Raw genomic sequence first — 19,608 nt, 5'->3', positions numbered from 1 at the left:
CTATTTCTCACAATCCCACAGAGGAATGTGGGGTTTTAAAGAGTAACAAGGGAAAAAAACCCAGCACAAAACTCTACCATACTAAGACTTTACACTGAACACTCGCTGTCCCCCCCCGAGAAGAAAGAGTAAGCTCCCTGTGAGAGACATCAGGCATACTGAGCAAGCACTGCTAGAAAGAGCAGTCTGAGCAGAAAAGACTTTCCAGTAGAACATGTGGATGTTAACAGTTTTTCTAACTTTTCTGCAGGCTAGAGAAATCATACCTCACCATCTTGCAAAATGTAGGTTTTATGGGCAAAGCACCCCTGAGAAGATCAAGATGACATGGAAGAAATATCTTTTTATGTTTCTGTGTTTCTGAAACACAGCAATATGGTGTTCAATGGCATAAGCCAGTCTTCAGTCAGGTCAAGGGGATTGTTTCTGTTAGCTAGAAGAGGTTTGGTATGGACCTCACAGGCCTAGAGGCATGAACTATGGTGGCTTTAAGCTAACTTTGTATCCTTTTGTTCTCAGCCTGTTCTGGGGAATGCCAAAATTCCTGATCTAAGACACCTATTTTGCCCCTAAACAAAGCACTCACCCATTTTACTGTAACTTTTGTGAGCTGATCTATGGCCTGTCATGCTGGTCCCATTCTCTTCAATGCTGTGCACTATGTCATAGTTACGGCATGCTTCTGCTGCTGCAACTTCTTTCTCACACTCCACATGCCATGTCTTGCCAAGCAATACCTAGAAAGCAGCTTTGCTGCTATGTTTCACAGTGACTTTCCTTCAAAAAGTTCAGGGTTCTTAAGTCTCTTCATTATGCTCTGATCTTTTCCCTATCTAGCGAGGGAGGGTGCAAAGTGAGGACGAAGCTGCTAAACAGAAAAGCATTGCTAAACACTCCAAAACTTTCAGATTACACAATTTCATAAGCAGATGGTGTAAGAAAACCTGAGTTATCCAAAAGGTTATTATTTTCCCTTCTTATTTTTGTTTTACTTTCATTGATGATATAGCAAAGTAATATAATACTTCCTTACATTATCTTTTCTATATCTCATACTTCAATTACAATATAAATTCAAAATTAAGCATTGATCAGCTTCCAGAACTTTTAGAGTATTAATTTTAGTGACTACCTTATGAAGAGTATTAGGATATCAGAAATTATAGTTTGGATTGTAATTTTTGAAATTAGTATATACAGAAGTAACAATTATTCATATGGTTAAGTCTCTGTGTTTCTAATTACCTTTCTGTGCCTCCACCACTTCGTCATCCGATTCCTTTGGAACAAAAATCTCTTTTATAGCAATTAAATCCTTTTTCACACTCTCCAGCTGCTCTCCATCAAGTGCTGCTAAATATGACTGAATCTGTAAAAGAAAGGACAGTAAGCATTCCTAACCAAAACAGAGCATTTCTTAAATGCTACTTTAGAGCCTGATACCAAAATAGGCTAAGAAATGGAAACTTCCATTTTGCTCAAATCTTGGCTCTAACCTTCCAACGTAGACACATTTTTGGTTCTCATCAACAAAAATTCGTTGAGTATCACAAAAATTACACCAGCCTTGCAAGATCATCAGGTCTCTACCTTCTCCCAGAACATTAGTTTTGAATTATAAATTGATGGTTTAACTGCAAACTGTAATAAGCATTTCGGGATTGCTTGGATGAAGACAGCAGGCAGAAAAAGCACAGGCAGAATTTATGGTTAGTCTCAGCACTCACAGGAAGAGTTGGAAAAAGAAGCCTGTTTCTCCTCTTCCAAAATGCAACCAAAAGTATTGACAGTCTACCAGTCTACCTGTTCTGAAGAATGTATTGACAAGTCTTTGCATGTCTCAGGTATCTGCAAGTCCCTGCATATCTAACAGGTTGGCATGCCTAAGAGGGATGGAAACAGATTCTTTGCACCACTGTTTGCACTACAGTTACATAGTGTTAAACCCATGATCACACTCTCTGCTTATGGAATCCAAGAGAAATGCCTTCTCTCCCTTTGATACAAGATTTTACTTTTATGTTTGTTTCAAGGGTTTTTTCTAAGCTTGCTTGGCAGACGTGCAGGCTGGCTCAGTGAGAGACTGGAGAAAAATGTTATTTTCTTATGTTCCTCCTTCATGTGTCCAGCTCATATGCTCAGGGTTAAATGCAAGATAAAGTTGGGAGACCTAACGCAGGTTGTGAAGGACTACCTAGGGCTTTTTTGTCCCTCTCTATAGCATTATCCATTTCATAGGATTAACTGGGAACTTTTTTTAATGAAAACTTTTAAAATAAAAGCTTAAAAATATTTTTAAATCCCTGCTATTAGAAGCACATTGGACATTAGCAATGCCTTCAGTCTCTCTTGTGCTCCTGCTGTGGCTTTTGGGCTGTTAGTATACGTCTCAAACTTACAGTACTGTAAGTATTTTGTGGGCATGAGTATGGTAATTATGAGGGAATTGCACTTGTTGACCCACACAGATGCATTCAATCCTGTTGGAGTGAGTAGGACTATGAACAAGGGGTTATCTAGGACATAACATGAAGCACATCAGAAACTTTATGGTGACAACTTGCACAAGTCTTATTTACCCTGTGGTATTTCACAGTAAAAGAAAAATAGTATTGACACATGCAATTAACCTGAACTTGTTTTCTATTTACCTCTTTCCTGTTTTGTGGGTATTCTGGTTTTGGTTTGGTTTTTTTTTTCCAAAAGCAGGCCCTTGAACCTTACATGTGGGTTTTAAATTTATAATTTTTCATTTAGACATAATTGCAAAAAATAAAAACAACATGGACAGTATGTACCTAGCTGTTATTAACATAAGCTTCTTTTACTTGTGAAAGCAAATAAAACATTTTAAAAAATAAGTGGGTTATTTTTTATTAAAAATAATCCAGAGGGCAAGGAGTGCTAATTAGAAAAACAAAAAAGAAGAAAACTTGTATTTTAAGAAATTTATTCAGGAAACTGTTTCAGTATAAAATACTACTCCTAGGAGTCTACAAAATTCCATTGATCTACTGTCAGAGATCTACTGATCTACTAGTAGAGTCAATAAATTGACAGATGAAATTAAAAAATATATTTATCAAATAGGCCTTAGTAACATTAGCATATTCTTCAGAGAGACATTTGTATACTTCCAGTAATAATATCCTGGAGCAGTTTTATGTAACTTTAAAACTACACAATAAAGAAGGCTTAGAAATTGAATAAGTAATCTGGGATTAATTTTAAATCACTAGCCTCCAGGTGTAGTAGGTCTGGAATACCTGAATGTAAGTGTCAGTGCCTGATACAAAACCAGAAGACTTCAACCTCCTTGCAAATTCTGAAAAGACATCTGCATAGTGTCACAAGCTGAAAAATACACACTATATACAGTCCTAACAAAAATAACTTTCAGTTCTGAAGTTGTTTGTTTTGCATTAATCTTGGAATTAAATTTTAGGTGTATTGAGGTTGATTTCCTGAAGCCAAGGACTGGCCCATGGGACCTATCCAGCTTTCTCTGAAGTTGATGGAAAACTTACTGTTTATTTCACATGCACCTGCAGAGTGAAATTAATGTAAAGATCAATTTTTTACCAACCATTTTGATTTATGCTGTCTGCATACTGTACCTGAGCTTCACTTTCATTTGACAGGATTTCCAGAGCTTCAAGATGAGACAAACCTTGGAATTCATCAAAAAGTAGTCCATAATGTGCTGTTCTTTCAACTGTAACTTGCTGGGCCCGCCTCTGTTTCTCTTTTTCTTTAGCTTCTCGCAACAGCTGCAAAAATATACATTATTCCTGTTGTTTTATTGGTAATGCTGTTGGTATGACAGATTTTATTACTTTCTGCTTCTGCTTGTCTAGGAAGTAGTAATAAAATTTGGGACTATCACACTTGCAGAGCTGAAATTTTAGAGCGGAAATATCTAACTTCTTTTTTTATAAACTTTGCTAATAAAATATTTAAGTAGTATTCTAAGCGTTGTTTTCCCAAGGTAATTGCTAACCATCTTTTTTTAAAATACAATGAACAAACAAATAAACTTGCTTATGTTCTCAAAAGCAATGTCAGCTATGGATACTGTATAATAAATTTAGCCACCAATTACAATGAAAGAAAAATAAGAAGGACTATTACATACACAGCCCTGAAGAGTCATGCAATCCATTCCACAGACCACAAAATAGGAAGAATATTATTTCCAGGACCTATCTACCTACTTGCATAAATATTGCACCTATATAAATATTTCCTGTGAAATATTTTTAGCAGACACTGAAGTCAGTTTTATGTGACAGCAGGACTGACAAAAGAGATTGGTCTAATAAGGTTTGACTTCTACCAAAGGTGGGGCAGAACTACAGTCCGTATACTTGGGTATATTTTGGAGTGATCTTCTTATACACTTCTATTAGTGTATAAGGCGGCTAGAATAGTGTATAGAATAGCATCTTCTATTCCTTCCTTCTATTCCCCAGAAGGAATGGCCTCTCGTATGAATTTGCTACAGTAAAGCTGGTAAATACAGCTGAAGTGCATCTTAAGTCACATATAAGCCTCTGAATATAGGTGAACTCTCACCACTTACACTATTGCATCATTCAAAATTTCTACGAAATTCTCTTCAGTTGTTCATTTGTTACAAAAGACTTATGATGGTAGATTTTTCAGTCTCCACCTTCAAAAGATCACTCACAAAGTTTTATGTACAAATCACTGAAAAGGAAGCACTGTTATATGACCCCTGAGAACTGATTTATGTCACTTTCTGCCTCAGATTTTATGTGTGAATTCATGCATATTGTTTAGGAAGGTATTCTCAAAAGCTCATTTTAACCGTGTGGCCCTTAACAAGAGTTACTTGCTTTTGGCCTACTACAACAGTATCAGTCCATTCACACTTACAATGACAAACACTAAAGATGAAACATCTCATTAAAAGAAAAATACCTTACTTCTCTCTACATGGAAGTAAACATCCAGTAAAATTAAAAGTTTTTTTCAATGTCTATTGATTTCCACAGCCTCCCTCCTCTCAGTGTCTGGACAGCTAAAATAATTTTGTACTGACAGCACTTCTGTTTTTATCACGTCTGAACTTTTAAACATGAGTCACAACTGTGTAAGGGTACCACTAGTTTAGATGGACATTAAGATAGAACTCTTCACAGCTTTAATTCCTAATGAAACATATGTCCAGTATGTATTATGTATTCCAGTATTACTAATTTCCAAGGAAAGTAGTGCAGTGATGTTTATGCTGGAAGATATCTATCTACAGCTGTTACAAAAACACCAACAATTTGATTCTGTCTCCAGAGTGTAATGATTTATCACCACATATACTACCTTACCAAAATCAGCTATTGCACATGTGATTATGCAGAAAAGATGATTTTACATTATCTTTTGTGGTTCTGTGAAGAAAAACAAAGTGGAGCAAATATAAAGTATAATATTTATTTCCATAAGCTTAGCCAATATCTACTGCAATAAATAAAGCCTCTCCCTGAGGCATGTGAAATTCTGGAAGAAGAATCTGAAACTGCATTGACAGAGCTGTATTGAAATAAATCCAACCTGAGATAGAGAAACTGTTCTTGCCATTAGTGTTTTGGTTCTCTTAAATCCAGGATCGCTTTCTGCAAGGACATTCATGGTTGTCTTCCCAATGAATTCCAAAGCATCTAAGCCTCCAGATAATACACTTTTCCCCTGCATAAAACAACACAATGTGGTTATTTTCTTTCCACTTTATGCTAATATGAACTGTAAAGAGTATTGCTTTTGCTGACACCGTCTTTGAACGTTCAGGTCCCTAGATTTTCTATGCTTTAACTAACAACAGGATTGATACATTTATAAAATTATGTTACTTTGTTCTAAATACATTTTCAAAAATAAAATAAATTAACTATACAAATCTTTCTAGTTAATTAAAAGACTCACACTGGAGGAAATGTAACACCTGTTGCCAATAAAAAAATTATGAATAATACCACTTTAATTTCATCCAAAGTGGCATCTAGTCCATGGGAACATATTTTAGATACAAATAATATGGAGCCAAAGTCCATCATGAACAGGATGACCCTGCCTTACCTAACTGATTTCTAAAATTTTGACACTTGTGATGACTCTGGAACTGTCTATCAAAATACTGTTGTTTTTCCTGTGCCTGCATATTAACATTTGCCCTCACTCACAAAATTTCATGTACACTGAAGAATGATTTTCACTGGCTAAAGATTTCCATTTCAATCTGGATTATGCATCTGTCAGATACTCAAATGCTGTAACCTGATGTATAATGATGTAACCTGATATATAATGGAAAACCCTACCAAAGTCTCAAATGGCATTACGGGCAACTTACTGAGACCTTAAGTTATTCTTTTTGTTTGGTGACATTCATCACTGTGATATAGTAGCCTCTCTAGGTTTGCATAAGAGCACATTTCTCTTATCTGCAAATCTTATACAATGCTCAGGTAATCTTACTAGTGTCCAGCTCTCACAAGCTTTATGAAGCTCCAGATTCTGTAGCAACAGTCTTAGCAATGATCTATAGGAATCGCCCTCTGCTCCCAAAATCTTTTGATATTAAGAGTGATGAGGCACTCAGGGTGAACTGGATATGCACTAAAAAAGAATTGCCACTTTGTAAAACATGCTCAATGGTGAGTTAGTCTTCTATGATTTTTTAGCTGATGCTTAAAGTCTCTTACAATTTCAAGGGAAACACTATACTGAAAAGCTCAGAGGAAAACATTTGCTATGATAATAGTGTGTAAACAATGTTGGGGAAGAAGATGACACAAAAATTGATTTGGAAACAGTATAGTAGAGGATTTTGCAAAAGCTGAAACACAGAAAACCAGAAAAGGATGAAGTGCAATGCACAGAAAAATATATGGAGAGTGTAATAGGAAAGAACCATGGACAAAAGATTTTGCCTCACTGAGTCTGCAGTCAGACCCCCTTCTGGGAAGGCTAATATGAAATGAGAGACTAGACAGAGGTGAAGGTAAGGGCCAGGGACTAACAATACAGAGTTTAGTAAAAGCTTTAAAATAAGCAAATGAAGTATTTTCTTATTTTATCTGCCTTCAAAAATGATAACAAATCTTATCATACCTTCTCTGGAAGGACTTAACTGTAAAAAAAATTAGATGATGGTACCGCAACTATAAAGAAGATTTCCTAAGAATTTGCAGAATTCTATACACTTTAGAAGACCGTATTTTTCACTGAAAATGGTGCCAAAGTAGTAACTGACTTAGTTGTGTTTGACTTATTTTTTTTTTTAATTTGATACAGTTATTTTGCCATGGAAGAGACTCTAAACAGACTTACAACAGAACTGTTTTTACAAAGACCTACAACTTAACAAATATGATGTACAGTGAAGTTGCATCTAAAAATGATGATGAATAACTAGAGCAGAGAGGCCAGCTAAAACGACTCACTGTGTTCTGTACAGCATTAGTGATAGCTGACAACATGCCACGAGATCCAGATGAAGGAGAAGAAGGAATATTCTCAGAAGCGCTTTGGTCCAGACAATCTTCTGCGTCTAACAAAAGAAAAGAGCAAGCTGCAGCATACTTTCAACTCTACAAGTCACAAATTACAGTAAACTGGATTCTGTGATCAAAATCCTAAAATTTTGTAAATTGGACTAATTTGGCAGTGTCAAAGAGTTTTGTTAAATTTCAGTGAACTTGAACTTACGTATAATTGGCGTTTCAGCTGCAGGACGCTCTGCCATTTCTGAAGATGCTGAACTTGCATTATGAATTCCTAGGGTAGTGCCTGCTTTTTCCTTTACTGCCGTTATCCCATGACCTGCAGCAGAAGCATATTTTAGATTATATGATTTGAAAACTTATTACTAACAGTGCAGAGTATTCTTATACTCCACAAATGATGACAATCAGAATAACTATTAAACTTACCTCAATAGCTTAATTTTTTTCTAGGTTAATAATTCACTTGCTCTACTATATCCAGTATATTAACTGACTAGAAATGATAAAGCTGAAATATAATACAAATGACACTGGATCTGAAATGTAAAACTTGTTTCAGTGGCACGCATTAAGTTTAGCTCCCTGCTTTTCAAAATGCTAAATATTCTATTACAAACAGCTTAAACAGAAATTGATGGTCCTCCTAATGCCATAGGTTTTGGCCTCATCTAGTTTTCAGAAGTCTAGAACAATTAACCCACAATTAATGGACTGTGGGTGACTGCAGGGCTGAGGCAAGGAATCTGTTCTTCAGTCTGCTGCATAGGTGCTATGTTAGGTAAGTATTTTAGGAATACTGACCCAGGTCCTCAAAGTTATTTCAGGATTTAAGCTCCTCAGCTGCTCATTTGAAGTCAAATTCTAAAGTGTCTCTCCTCAAAGCTGCTATTTAAATATACTTTGTAAGGTCTGTTGGTGTCAGATGACACAGACAGAATTATTGTTCCAGTGACAGCTGATCTCCTACAGAGATTTTACCACCCTTACCTGATGCATACATAGTGACTCCCTAACTCTCTGTTCTATTAAAATGGTCTAGTTTAATGTAAGGAATATATGTTATTAGTGTTTTTATCTGAATGATTTTGACAGAATGGGATTGCTTTGCTGCTTTTCTACAGACTTTACACTAGCAGATCACATGGACTGGTAATATCCCACTATAGGATAGGGTGGGATTGCCTGGTAGCCAGCAAAAGGAGGCAATAGCTTCCTAATCTGCACCAGCTGTAGTTGAAAAACGCTGCCCTTAAAAAAGACTACCCTCAAATTGTCTGCCTATTCTGCTTCTGGATATACCCACAAATATGTTCATGATATGCTTCTCTCATTACAAATGATCCAGCTAGCACATCTTCCTTAGCTGGAAGTTTCTGCACATCAGCTGAGACACAATAAGTAAACAACCAACCAGGTGAGCAGTATTTCTTTCCAACACAAAATGAAATGGCTTCAGTGACCCTATTGGATTTCTTCTTGCACAGTACACCATTACTGCATCTCACGTAAAGCTGATCACTTCTAGCAGTAGGACAATACAGAGTGCTTTAACTATCTAACTACTTAGGAGAAGTATTAATTACAATTTTATACTTCTTTGCTTTGTTACCTTACACTGAACTGTAAAATAGATAAATGACTTCAGAAAAGGCATTAATACAGATGCTCAGGCAGATACCTAGACATCTAAGGCACAAATTCGTTAAATGTTGTCTATACTTTCCTGCAGCTGTATGCTCTTCCTCTTAGAAAAGTTCAAAGCATCTTTTCTTAGTTATATTAACTACAGCAAAATAGCCTATCATTTGCCAGTGCTCTACAGTGTTCTGAACAAACATACACCTACACATATATGTGTGTGTGTAGTCATATAAATATGATATTGAACATCTGATTAAAGAGAGATGCAGCAAAACTATTTGAAATGGAGTAGGAAGAAGGAAAGCTTAGATTTATGATTCTGTGATTTCCAGATGGGTTACACATCAGGTGCTCTATGAATTCAATAATAAATATACTCTAGAAAACATGTGAAGCAACACTACTGAAAGATCACATAGAAGAAAACTGGAGTATCTGGAGGTAAACACAAAGAACAGATGTCCCCTAAGGAACAGGTGAGCAGAAACAAGTAATTTTTTATATGACAGCATAAGCTGCATGGTGTCCTGATGTTTTACACTGAAACAGAGAAATGAGGCAGGTAAATGCTTTTACCTGTCTAAAGAAAATATGGCCTTTGTCTATTTTATCTCATGTCTTACAAAATGTAGCAGTACATCCAACTGTACATGAGATACCAGGTTATGCACCACAGTGATTTAAGTCATTGCTGGGTAACTTCCTGCCTTTTACAAAACCTGCTCCAATGCAGATACTGGAGAGGGGGGTACTACTTTGTCTAATCTCCATCTCCTGCACATTTTAATTGGTTCAATGAAAATATTAGCATAAATAGATTCTGCAGTCATTTACTCTCCAAATTCCTGGGACTCACTTAAATAACTATTAATTGTGCTTTTAAACTAATGTAATAGATATTCCACGTCACATTCCTTTCCATTTCTCCTGCTCACAACTTTTTAAATGACCAAAAGAGTTCTATTCTCTCCATTGACTTATTTTTTCTTAAGGACTTGACTTGCTAACAAACTATTATTGTCCTGCAATTATATAAAAAATTAACTACCTTTTAGCTGTGTGCGGAAGTTATGGATTTTCAGATTAATTTCCCAGTTTTCTTCTGTATCTAAACATGTTTAAACTTTTTTAATATTCTGTAATTTTGTTCTCATAGTTTTGCAGACAAGCTTACACTTCCAAGAAAAGGAGGCACACAGTTGCTGTACTGATATTTACAGACTTAGAAAAGGCAGCATTTTCAGGGCTGTGGTTACATGCACTAGAATGAGAAGAAAATATTTCAGGTCAGCTAGGAGTGGTTTTGCTGAACTAAGCTGTGTGGCACGTATGTTTGACTACAACAACAAAACCAGATTAGATCAGAAGACCACAACTGAAGCAAGTCAGCACAAACACAGCAGATGTGCATGTTGCTCTGGAAATGAAAATGATTATTTGTAATTTCAAAAGGCACAGAAATAAAAGAGGTTATGGGGGATGAGCCTACATTTTAGAGATAAAGGTGCACTGGTTTTGTTACACTGGGTGTGGTAACGCAACTGAGCTGATATTGTAAACTTTGGAACACCTCCAACACCTCCATCTACTCATCTGTAACAGCAGAGACAGAAGAGCTACGCAACGGGTATTGTGCACTGCATGCTTTTTGAAGAGAGCATGCTTTTTTCCCTATGTTGTTGCTTTTATTTTTCTTGCCTACATGAATTCTCTTTCTATTGGCTGGCAATTTCAGCAGAATATTGTTGTTCATCTTGCTAGCTGGAATATTCCATTTGAAAAGGAAGGTTTTGCAAGCAGTGCCTAAAAACGTGGCCTGCCTTTGAGTTTGCCTGATCTGCCCAAGGCCAGGTTACAGTGCTCACAAATGCTTTAGTCAGATACATCCCTCTTCACTTTAGGCTCTCTTTATCTTCCACCTCCCAGCATAGTAGCCTTGGATTCCCTGCAGAGCTGAAAGAGGCCAACAGACACCTCCCGAGGGCAGTTCAGCATGTCTGAAATCTAAATCATTCTCTGTAGGAATCGCTGTCCCTTGTCAATCTAATACTCCCAGGCAACTGGACACCCTGCTTCAGTGGTACAGATGGGGAGGAAGAGTTTGAGATTTTGTCCCTGGCTACCACACAGTCTTTGTCACTTGTGTTGCACTGTGGGAGCATTTCTGATGAACAACTGATCAAATTTAGTCTAGTAAGATGAATGAAGCTTCATCTGGTTCAAGCTAAAGATGAAGATCAAGGCCTTAAATTAGCATCTGGCACTGACTGAGAAACTGAGGAACCTGAAGATGGCTGGGGGGGAATCACTCCACTATATGAAGTATAGATATGTGGAAAAGCCAGCTGTGCTCTGGTTTTGTACACTAAAAAAGTGGGACCCCATTGTGCTCACTTTGAGGCTATCCTATTGGCACTCCATACACTTCAAGGCTTTAGAAAAATACTCTTACTTGTAATTATAACAAAAACACAGGCTAGATGCTGATAATACTTACGCTACTCAGTCTGTAAATCAGGAATCACGCCAATTAAGTTGTAAATGAGACTAGTTTCAGATCTCCTTATTGCAATGGTAAAAGGTTTTAATAATAGCAACAGGCATAAAGGCTGCTACAACAGATTCTTGGTTCTCAACCTCTTCTAGATCATAAATCCATTTTAAAAGACATAAAGGAAGCAAACGGGACTGCCGTCCCCCAAAGCATGTCCGCAATTCCTCCTGTTACCTGCATTCAGTACTCTTAAAGAGGAAGAACTGTGAAAAAGTGGTTTGCTGCTACAGCAGCTGTAAAGTGTTACTTACGAAACAGTTGAGTGACCACCATGTGATTTCAGGCCCCCAACCAGTTTCCCCTTAATCAGCTGAATTTATGCAATGAAAAAAAAAAGTCTTCTGAAGAGATTAACTGTCCTTTTTATGACCACATAAGGTATAAGCATAACACCCAGCCTCTGGGTTTTTTAATATCGTTCTTTATTTCACAACAGGGGAATAGTATCTATAGAGAATGGAAAAAATATTCACATCATTTCAATACTTTAGTTTCACATTATCTGAAACATTTGCATTTCCATTCCACACAGACTCCAATTTAAGCTATGCAATGCTGATTATTACGCATACCCATGCGTAATAATATCCAAGCTCATCACAGTGACATCAAAAGTGACATTTCATTCTGTCATACTGAGTGACACGAAAAGATTTTCAGCGTACCAGGGAGAACTGTGGGTGTCTGATATTTTTGTGTGCTATTCTACTAGGTGAAGAACTAGATGAGAAATATATACAAGCACAAAATAATCGAGATAGCAGAATATTAATTAGAAGCAATGCATGAGAGAGGTGCATTAAGCAGCCTTCAAGTGTGAACTTCAGAGACCATGTAAATTAAATAGCTGGGTTGTATTTTTTATTACTTTTATTGTGTAAGAGGTATTGTCAGATGTTAGTCTTACCAATGGCACTAGAGGTTAAAAACCCCAAACTTCCATGGAGTGAAGCACATCCATACAGCATGATCAAGAACAGACTTTGCTTGGAAATGCAGCTTGTTAAGCACCACAACTTAAGCACCTTATAAACACCGTCATTCATCCATACAAAACAATACAGAATATGAAAGGCAAGGCTTGTAGGAGAAAGTAGTAACTTTCATTAAGCTAGCAGATAGCTTAGTTGGAAAAAAACCAGGCAAGCTTTCAAGCATGTTTTTAAAAACGGAAGTCACAAGTTTCAAGTACAGACTGAGAATGTATTTTGCCTCACTTAAGCCCTGGGGATAAAAGGTTTGCTGTTACAGCTAAGCTGACCTAATGGCTTCTTGGTGCTGATATGGGAGGTTCTGTTCCTTCCATGTTCCATATTTGTCCCTTCTGCTTGCCCTGGCACTTATCTCAGAGTTGGTTCAAGGTACTGAATAGGCAGAAAATGGATTTTTCTTTCCTCTAGTTATTCTTATGTCAGTTTAGCTTCCTGAACTGGCCTACCAGGAGCTCAGAGGAGCATGAGTGCTGGCACAGGGAGAAGGAAGAAACATGCAAGGAGAAGAGAGGTGCAGGACTGCACATTTCAGTGGCTGCTAGCCATTAGATTGGCTTAGCTGCAATAGCAACCCACTGTTAGAGCAGAGTTTTATCAACACTGTTACTAAAAGACTGGATGGTGTAATTGCTGATTTTCTTTTAAATTGTGTTTTTTAGTAAGAGGGTAAAGTGGTGACAATAAGTACAAGTTGTGTCTCCAGATCCTGAGCCTACTTCTCCCATCTCATCATCCCAGCAACTATTTCAGTGCATCTACTCCACTGTGGTTCCACAAGGAAGGAAACCAAACTTCTTACACCTTTTAAAAACAAAAGAAAACTCTTCACCTCATTAACGAGGCAGATTCAATAACTTTCTTAGTGTGACATCTAGTGTCAGACTCTAAGCATGGTTCAGGCAGTGACTGCTACTAATCCAAAAGCATTACAGGTTCTGTTGTGTAGAGGAGTATCACTTCTGCCTTGTGGCAGGAACCTTGATCCAAATAATGCTAAAATCAGTTCAAAGACAACAGACATTTTCTTTGTTATACAAAACCATTGCCAAAACAGTCACTGGCTATATGTGCAGAGTTAGTTAAAGAGGGGTAAAATACAAATTATTTGGAAACTACCTTATTATTAGAAACTAAAATCAGCTATGCTAAACAATTTACAGCCATGCAGTAAAAATGCTAATCTGTTTGGGAGCTCTAAATCAGGGTTGGAAGGATGATGAAACTGAGGACCTTGGACATCATTTCAGCTCAGTCTTAAAGAAGAAGGAATGTAAGAAAGAAATTTTTTACAGTAAGAATGATCATTCACTGGAACAACCTCCCCAGGGACGTGGTAGAGTCCCCATTGCTGGAGGTTTTCAAGATGTGACTGGACAAGGTGCTAGACAATCTCACCTAGGCGCCCTTTCCCACAAAAGCCTGGACTAGATGATCTTTCAAGGTCCCTTCCAACCTGGGCTGTTCTATGATACTATTTGTTAAAAGCTGATGTATTTAGTTAGGCCTTTAAGATGTTATCTAGTCCACCTCAAATTGTTTCTGCTGTTTTTACAGAGTACAATTTTGAAGAAAAATATAAGGAATAGTAAATATTACATTGTCATATAATATAATATTTTCATACTTAACCAGACAAGCAGCTGGGTTGTACAAAGATAATGACAGAGCAACAGAAAAATCACATACTGAAGGTGTTGCTGATAAGTCTAATTCCAAGAAAGCAGCTTTACTTATACCATTTGCTACACTGAAGGAATAAGCAACATTAAAATGGACTGGATCATGGCAAACCTGTTTGCTGATGTAGAATAGGAGATGAAGTGTTGGTTGAACTGCTCAGATATTAAACAGAGTAACTTGAAGGGGAGTAATAAATATTTAATAAAAAGAAGAAAGCTTATAGAAATTCCCAAGAGCTTTAATTTTTTTTTCTCTCTCTGTCTCTTGCTAGGAGTTGTCATACTGAAGTAGATATATGGTACATGCAGTCCCACATTCTGTCTATGACAGTGACAGACAGAAAATACTTCACAGGATCAAGCATGAATTTCCATAACAAACAACTAGGAAATAAACCCTCTATATCAGGATTATAAACTATTACCTGCTGCATTGATTTCCTGGAACAAATCTAAGATTATCTATGTGGTCTTCCAAATTACTTTGGGCTCAGTGAACAAGGAAGAAGGTACATTTGATTTCTGCTTAATTAAAAGTCTATTTTATTTAATAAATTCATAGAGAAAAGTTAGATCCAAACTTATTAGATAATAATATGGGAACTCAACCCTACCCTGATACCAGGGTCAGGAAGTGTGTCTTAAGTTGTAGATTCCAGGAAATGGGAAGACAAAACAGGGGAACTGCTGCTTTACATACATCTGGCTTTAGGCTCTTTCCCAGTTGCTCTTGGTCACTGCCAGAAACTAGATAGTAGATGGCTCTTCAGTGTGACATAGTGCAACCATTCTCATGGAAAAAGAAAATTTAAAAATAATTTTAATTTTACTTTTCTGTATATGAACGCTCCTTTGCCTAGGCAACTGGACCTGTTCCAACTGTGCTCAATTTTAAATAATAATAATTCTAAAAATATATATACATGTGATGATATATATGCTTATTCAAAACAGACAATATCATATAACCTTATCAAGTCAGGCTGCCTAGACAACACACTTGATTGCATATTTACACTCTGTGAAGAGTTACGATGCTGATACAGTCAGACGGTGTGTTAAGAAGACAGTATCAATTAAGCATGAATTTTTAATGTATATAAACCAAGATGTTATATGGCCTATATAAAAATGATATAACATCATTAAAAAGTCCATGGAAATCCACAGAGATACAATGCTGGCAGCAGGTTTTATAGACAAAAGCAACAAACAGCTGTAAAATGGTACGTCTTATTTACTTATTAGACAATAAGAAGGGATACAACACACATTCTTGTTTGTCTCCCAAACTTCTTCCAACAGCATTCATAATTTTCAGGCAAGCTCACATCAGTTGGGCAAGAAAATATCTATGGCCATACTGTCCCACAGAAAGTGTATACACTTTGTGACACTAAACTCATTGTTCAGTGAGGCCAAGATTTCTAAGCAACAGAAGACTGTAAGTGAGATTGCCCCTGCAAGAACAGTAACTGTTTGGTAACAAATAATCTTATTACTCACAAACAACATTAGAATACTATTTATTGCAAAAGCTAAACAGAATATAAATATGGCTATCTCTCAGGCAAAAACTGAATGTCCTGAAAGAGCTCTGTTCCAAGAAACCCACTGCTGCAACTATAAAAATGAACTGAAGAATTCATCAGCATTACAATTCCAACCCATCAACAGTAGAATTACTTTTATGCACATAAATTTTCTGCTTTAGTTATTTACACTAAGCCAAATTCTTTTCAAAATGCTGCTGTTATGATGGTCTGAGAATGTAAGAGAGGCAAGGCTCGTGGAAGTCTGTGAAAGCAGTACGCTTCATTAGACCTACTAATAGTGGTGGGGAAAAATGGGCAAAATTTCAACACAGACACCCTTCTTCAAGTCTGAAAGTGATGTGTTAAACTTTAAGGTTAAATACAAGTTGAGAACACTTACGTAGTTCCACAGCTAGTTAAGCTGCCCTTGTCACCATCAGCATGTTCTGTGTGTTCCCGTCATTTCCCATTCAGTAGCATTTGAGTGATCAAATGGTGAGCCAGATTAGGGAATTTACAAACTGATCTAGCTGAAGATCCAGCTCTTCATTTCTACTTTTCAAAATCAGTCTCATAAAATAGCTGCCCACATCACTAAATGAAGGCTACTGTTAGTGTAAGAGACAGAAGAAATACACTGCTGGGGCAGCGCAGTCCTGCTCCTTTCAGCAGCAACCTCCACTTATGTCAATTTAAAGACATCTTAGCAACCCATTCTGAGTTTAATTAGATAGGTTAATTGGTTGGACTGTCTGAAAGAAAAGGTAGTTACAAACTCTTGAGTGTGGGTGTTACTGAAAAAAAAGAGAGGATAGGGGAAGTTCCCTCCTTCTCTGAGAAACAGAAATAATTTATTGCCCATGGAACAGAAGAGGATAAGGAAGAGAATTATTTAGCCTTATGGGATCATAAAACCGGTATCTCTGTTGCATCCATTATTTTTAGTAACTAGCAATTAATTTTAATTCCTAGGTTCATTTTTTGAAGGTGTTTTGTGGATCCTTTGTGAGAACTGATTAGTTAACAGCGTAGTAGCTCTTTTGTGAGAAATTACTTCCCAGCGGTAACTAGGTATTTGCCTGCTTTGCTTTTTGTTTTTGATGTGTAATGATCAAGTTTTACCTCAAGTCTTCACAAGGACATTTTGTCCTGACATAGTATTGGAAATGAGAGGAGAGGGAGAAGGAGTTTAGGGTCCATGTTTCAATATGTTGCTCTATTCTCTCAAGTCTGGTGTTATAGCTTAACGGTTTCACTGGGTGTCAATGAAAGCTGAAATGATTTACGAAAGTGAATTCATATTGTGTAGTCATGGTGTATAAACCACAAACAAGCATGGGCGTGAATCTGGGTTGGCATGCTTTGACTTCAAAAACCATAAGCCTTTGCCTGATAGTAATTGTATCAGATCATGTATCTTTTCTGTGAAGAAGCCACAATGAGGTAATTCACTAACTTTAAAAACAAGCCTTGCCCATAATCTGACCAAAAGAAAAATTTACATGCTTTGACAGTTTAGGAAGGTCCTTCTTCCTCTTAAAAAAAATCATGCTTGCCAAACATATCAGGACAAAACCATCTATGAATCTTTAAGATACAACATTAATGTCTCTAATGACACATTAAAATTACGATTTATTTCCACGTACTTTACAGATTGATCACTTACCCACTGTGGCAGAAGCTGATGACAGGAGAGACTTTCCCCAGGTACCCCAAGCTCCCCATCTACTTGCTGTAGACGAGGAGTCTGTGGCCTGTAAGAACAAAAATATTACTCCACTGTCTAAAATTCATGTTTTCCAAAGGCAGGAGGAAACACTAAGAACCTGTCAGGCAACAAAGTCCAGCATTTAATAAATGATGATAGATTGGGTATTATGTGGATTTCAAGCTTCTGTGCACAAGAAAGCAGAATGGGAAGCTTAGTTCAGATCACCTATTACTGAAAGCGCCTAAAACCCCAGAGGTGTTTTTATAGATGTCCTAATATTTCTTCACGCACTCAATCCTATAAAGCCATACAAGTTTATTAGGGCTATTATTAGGGAGAAGCAGGAACCTGTCTCCTTCCTGAGTTCTACCAGGAGCCAGAGTTAGAGGCTTCTCTGCCTGAGTCTCCTCACAGGTGTAACCCAGTAGATGTGCACAGGGAACTCCTCGGTTCAGTAAAAACACAGCCATAGGAGATGCTGCCCATCTTCTACATTAATGTGTGGTATTAAGCGATTATCAGTATTCCGTATTTAAATCATATTAAGAAACTGTTGTCCCAAGAAAGTCTCCAGTAACATATCATCCCTGCACAATCAACCCAAAACCAAAAGCTAAAGTATCCCAACACAGCTCTGCATTGTGCAGCGTACAGATCCCTGTGGAGGGGATCACTGGTAGAGGGACTAAAACAATGTTTTAACCTTTTCCAATTTGTGGATGCCTAAAATTTTTCAGTGGAGTTGAGAACATCTTCAGATATGTCACATGTATTGGATTTGGATGCGGTATAGACTGTAAAAAGGCCTTGTTTTTCTTAGTTTTCTTTGATTAACTTGCAATTACTCACAGGACTCCCAAAGGTCTGTGCATCACAAATCAAAACCTACTGACCTAGAACAAATCAAAAACTACTGGCCATTTCACCAAGCCTTGTGAAACATACACTGTTTTCGTAAAGTCAATGACTTGAAAATTAGCAAGTACAAGATTCAGTGCTGCATATTAAGCTCAAGTTCTGTCCTCTTCTAGGTTCATTCTGTGAACTGAATGAAGCAGATTTGTACAGAAAGCCAGATAACAAAATCACAGGAGTATTATGACTATACAAAATGGACTAGATTCTTAATAAGATTTAGGCTCTGGTACAGTTTTACTGCAACCAGACTAGAAAGACCAAATTAATATCATAATGGCAAAGAGAAATTCAACTGTTGGTAGTTTCCAAAAGCTTGGTGTTGCAATTTAACTTTTTTATTCCCATGCAGGTTTTCTGTATATAACTCCCTAGGCTTTTGTGAAAAACAGTATGTACATTGTACAAAATTCTGTCCTTACAAAGCAGGGAGGGGAGGGCTTTTATGGAAAAGAAAGTATTACTTACTGGACTGCTTTGTTCATGCAGTGTTTCTTCAGATTCAGGTTCTGCATCAAGGCTTACAGTCTCATTGCACTCACTGGGCATGTCTTCAGTCGCCTCTCTGTTGGAAGGCAGACTTTCAATTATTTTTTCAGTCAAAGGGTTTTCATTAATAAATATGTCTCCTTCCTGTCTATTGCTGGCACTCTGAGCGGCCTGTCCATGTTCATCTTGTGAAGACTCATGCAAGACTTCAGCTTCCACAAGGTGTGGTACTGACTCGTGAGGCAATACCTCATTGCTGGGCATTTCCGTTACTTCAGGTTTTTCATCAGATGGGATGCCATCACATATGTCTTCAGACATTTTCAATTCTGAATATAGAAAATAAATTATGTCTTTTAGTTTGCATAAACATTTGAATGACTATAAAATATGCAGCATTTACCATAAGCTATTACTGAAAAACAACACAGCCTTGATGTAAGGCCTCCTGAAGCATGGCACCCTGTGGCACATGCATCAAGCCGGCACTGGCATCATGATGATACTCTGAATACTCTGTTCACCTTGCAGGATCTCACTCAAGTACAAAGAGCAGCATTACT

At 37.2% G+C, this 19,608-nt stretch overlaps 1 protein-coding gene across 3 annotated transcripts in view; it reads right to left on the bottom strand.

The window, feature by feature from the left end:
- Positions 1-19,608, bottom strand: part of FAM114A1 (family with sequence similarity 114 member A1) — a 38,132-nt gene that overhangs the window by 16,107 nt on the left and 2,417 nt on the right. For 2 of the 3 annotated variants that reach the window (XM_075024459.1, XM_075024460.1), the window contains exons 2-8: positions 19,025-19,374; positions 17,597-17,684; positions 7,729-7,842; positions 7,464-7,570; positions 5,575-5,709; positions 3,618-3,770; positions 1,246-1,369 (exon numbers count right to left, since the gene is read on the bottom strand). In XM_075024459.1, the coding sequence (XP_074880560.1) occupies positions 1,246-1,369; positions 3,618-3,770; positions 5,575-5,709; positions 7,464-7,570; positions 7,729-7,842; positions 17,597-17,684; positions 19,025-19,366 (1,063 nt within the window). In that variant the 5' untranslated portion in view covers positions 19,367-19,374. Of the gene's footprint in view, positions 1-1,245; positions 1,370-3,617; positions 3,771-5,574; positions 5,710-7,463; positions 7,571-7,728; positions 7,843-17,596; positions 17,685-19,024; positions 19,375-19,608 lie in introns of those variants that run through there. The other variant, XM_075024466.1, reaches the window with a different exon arrangement.

Source organism: Buteo buteo, chromosome 1 (assembly GCF_964188355.1).
Source record: "Buteo buteo chromosome 1, bButBut1.hap1.1, whole genome shotgun sequence".
Classification (NCBI taxonomy): domain Eukaryota; kingdom Metazoa; phylum Chordata; class Aves; order Accipitriformes; family Accipitridae; genus Buteo; species Buteo buteo.
This window is presented reverse-complemented; position numbering and strand designations above follow the sequence as displayed.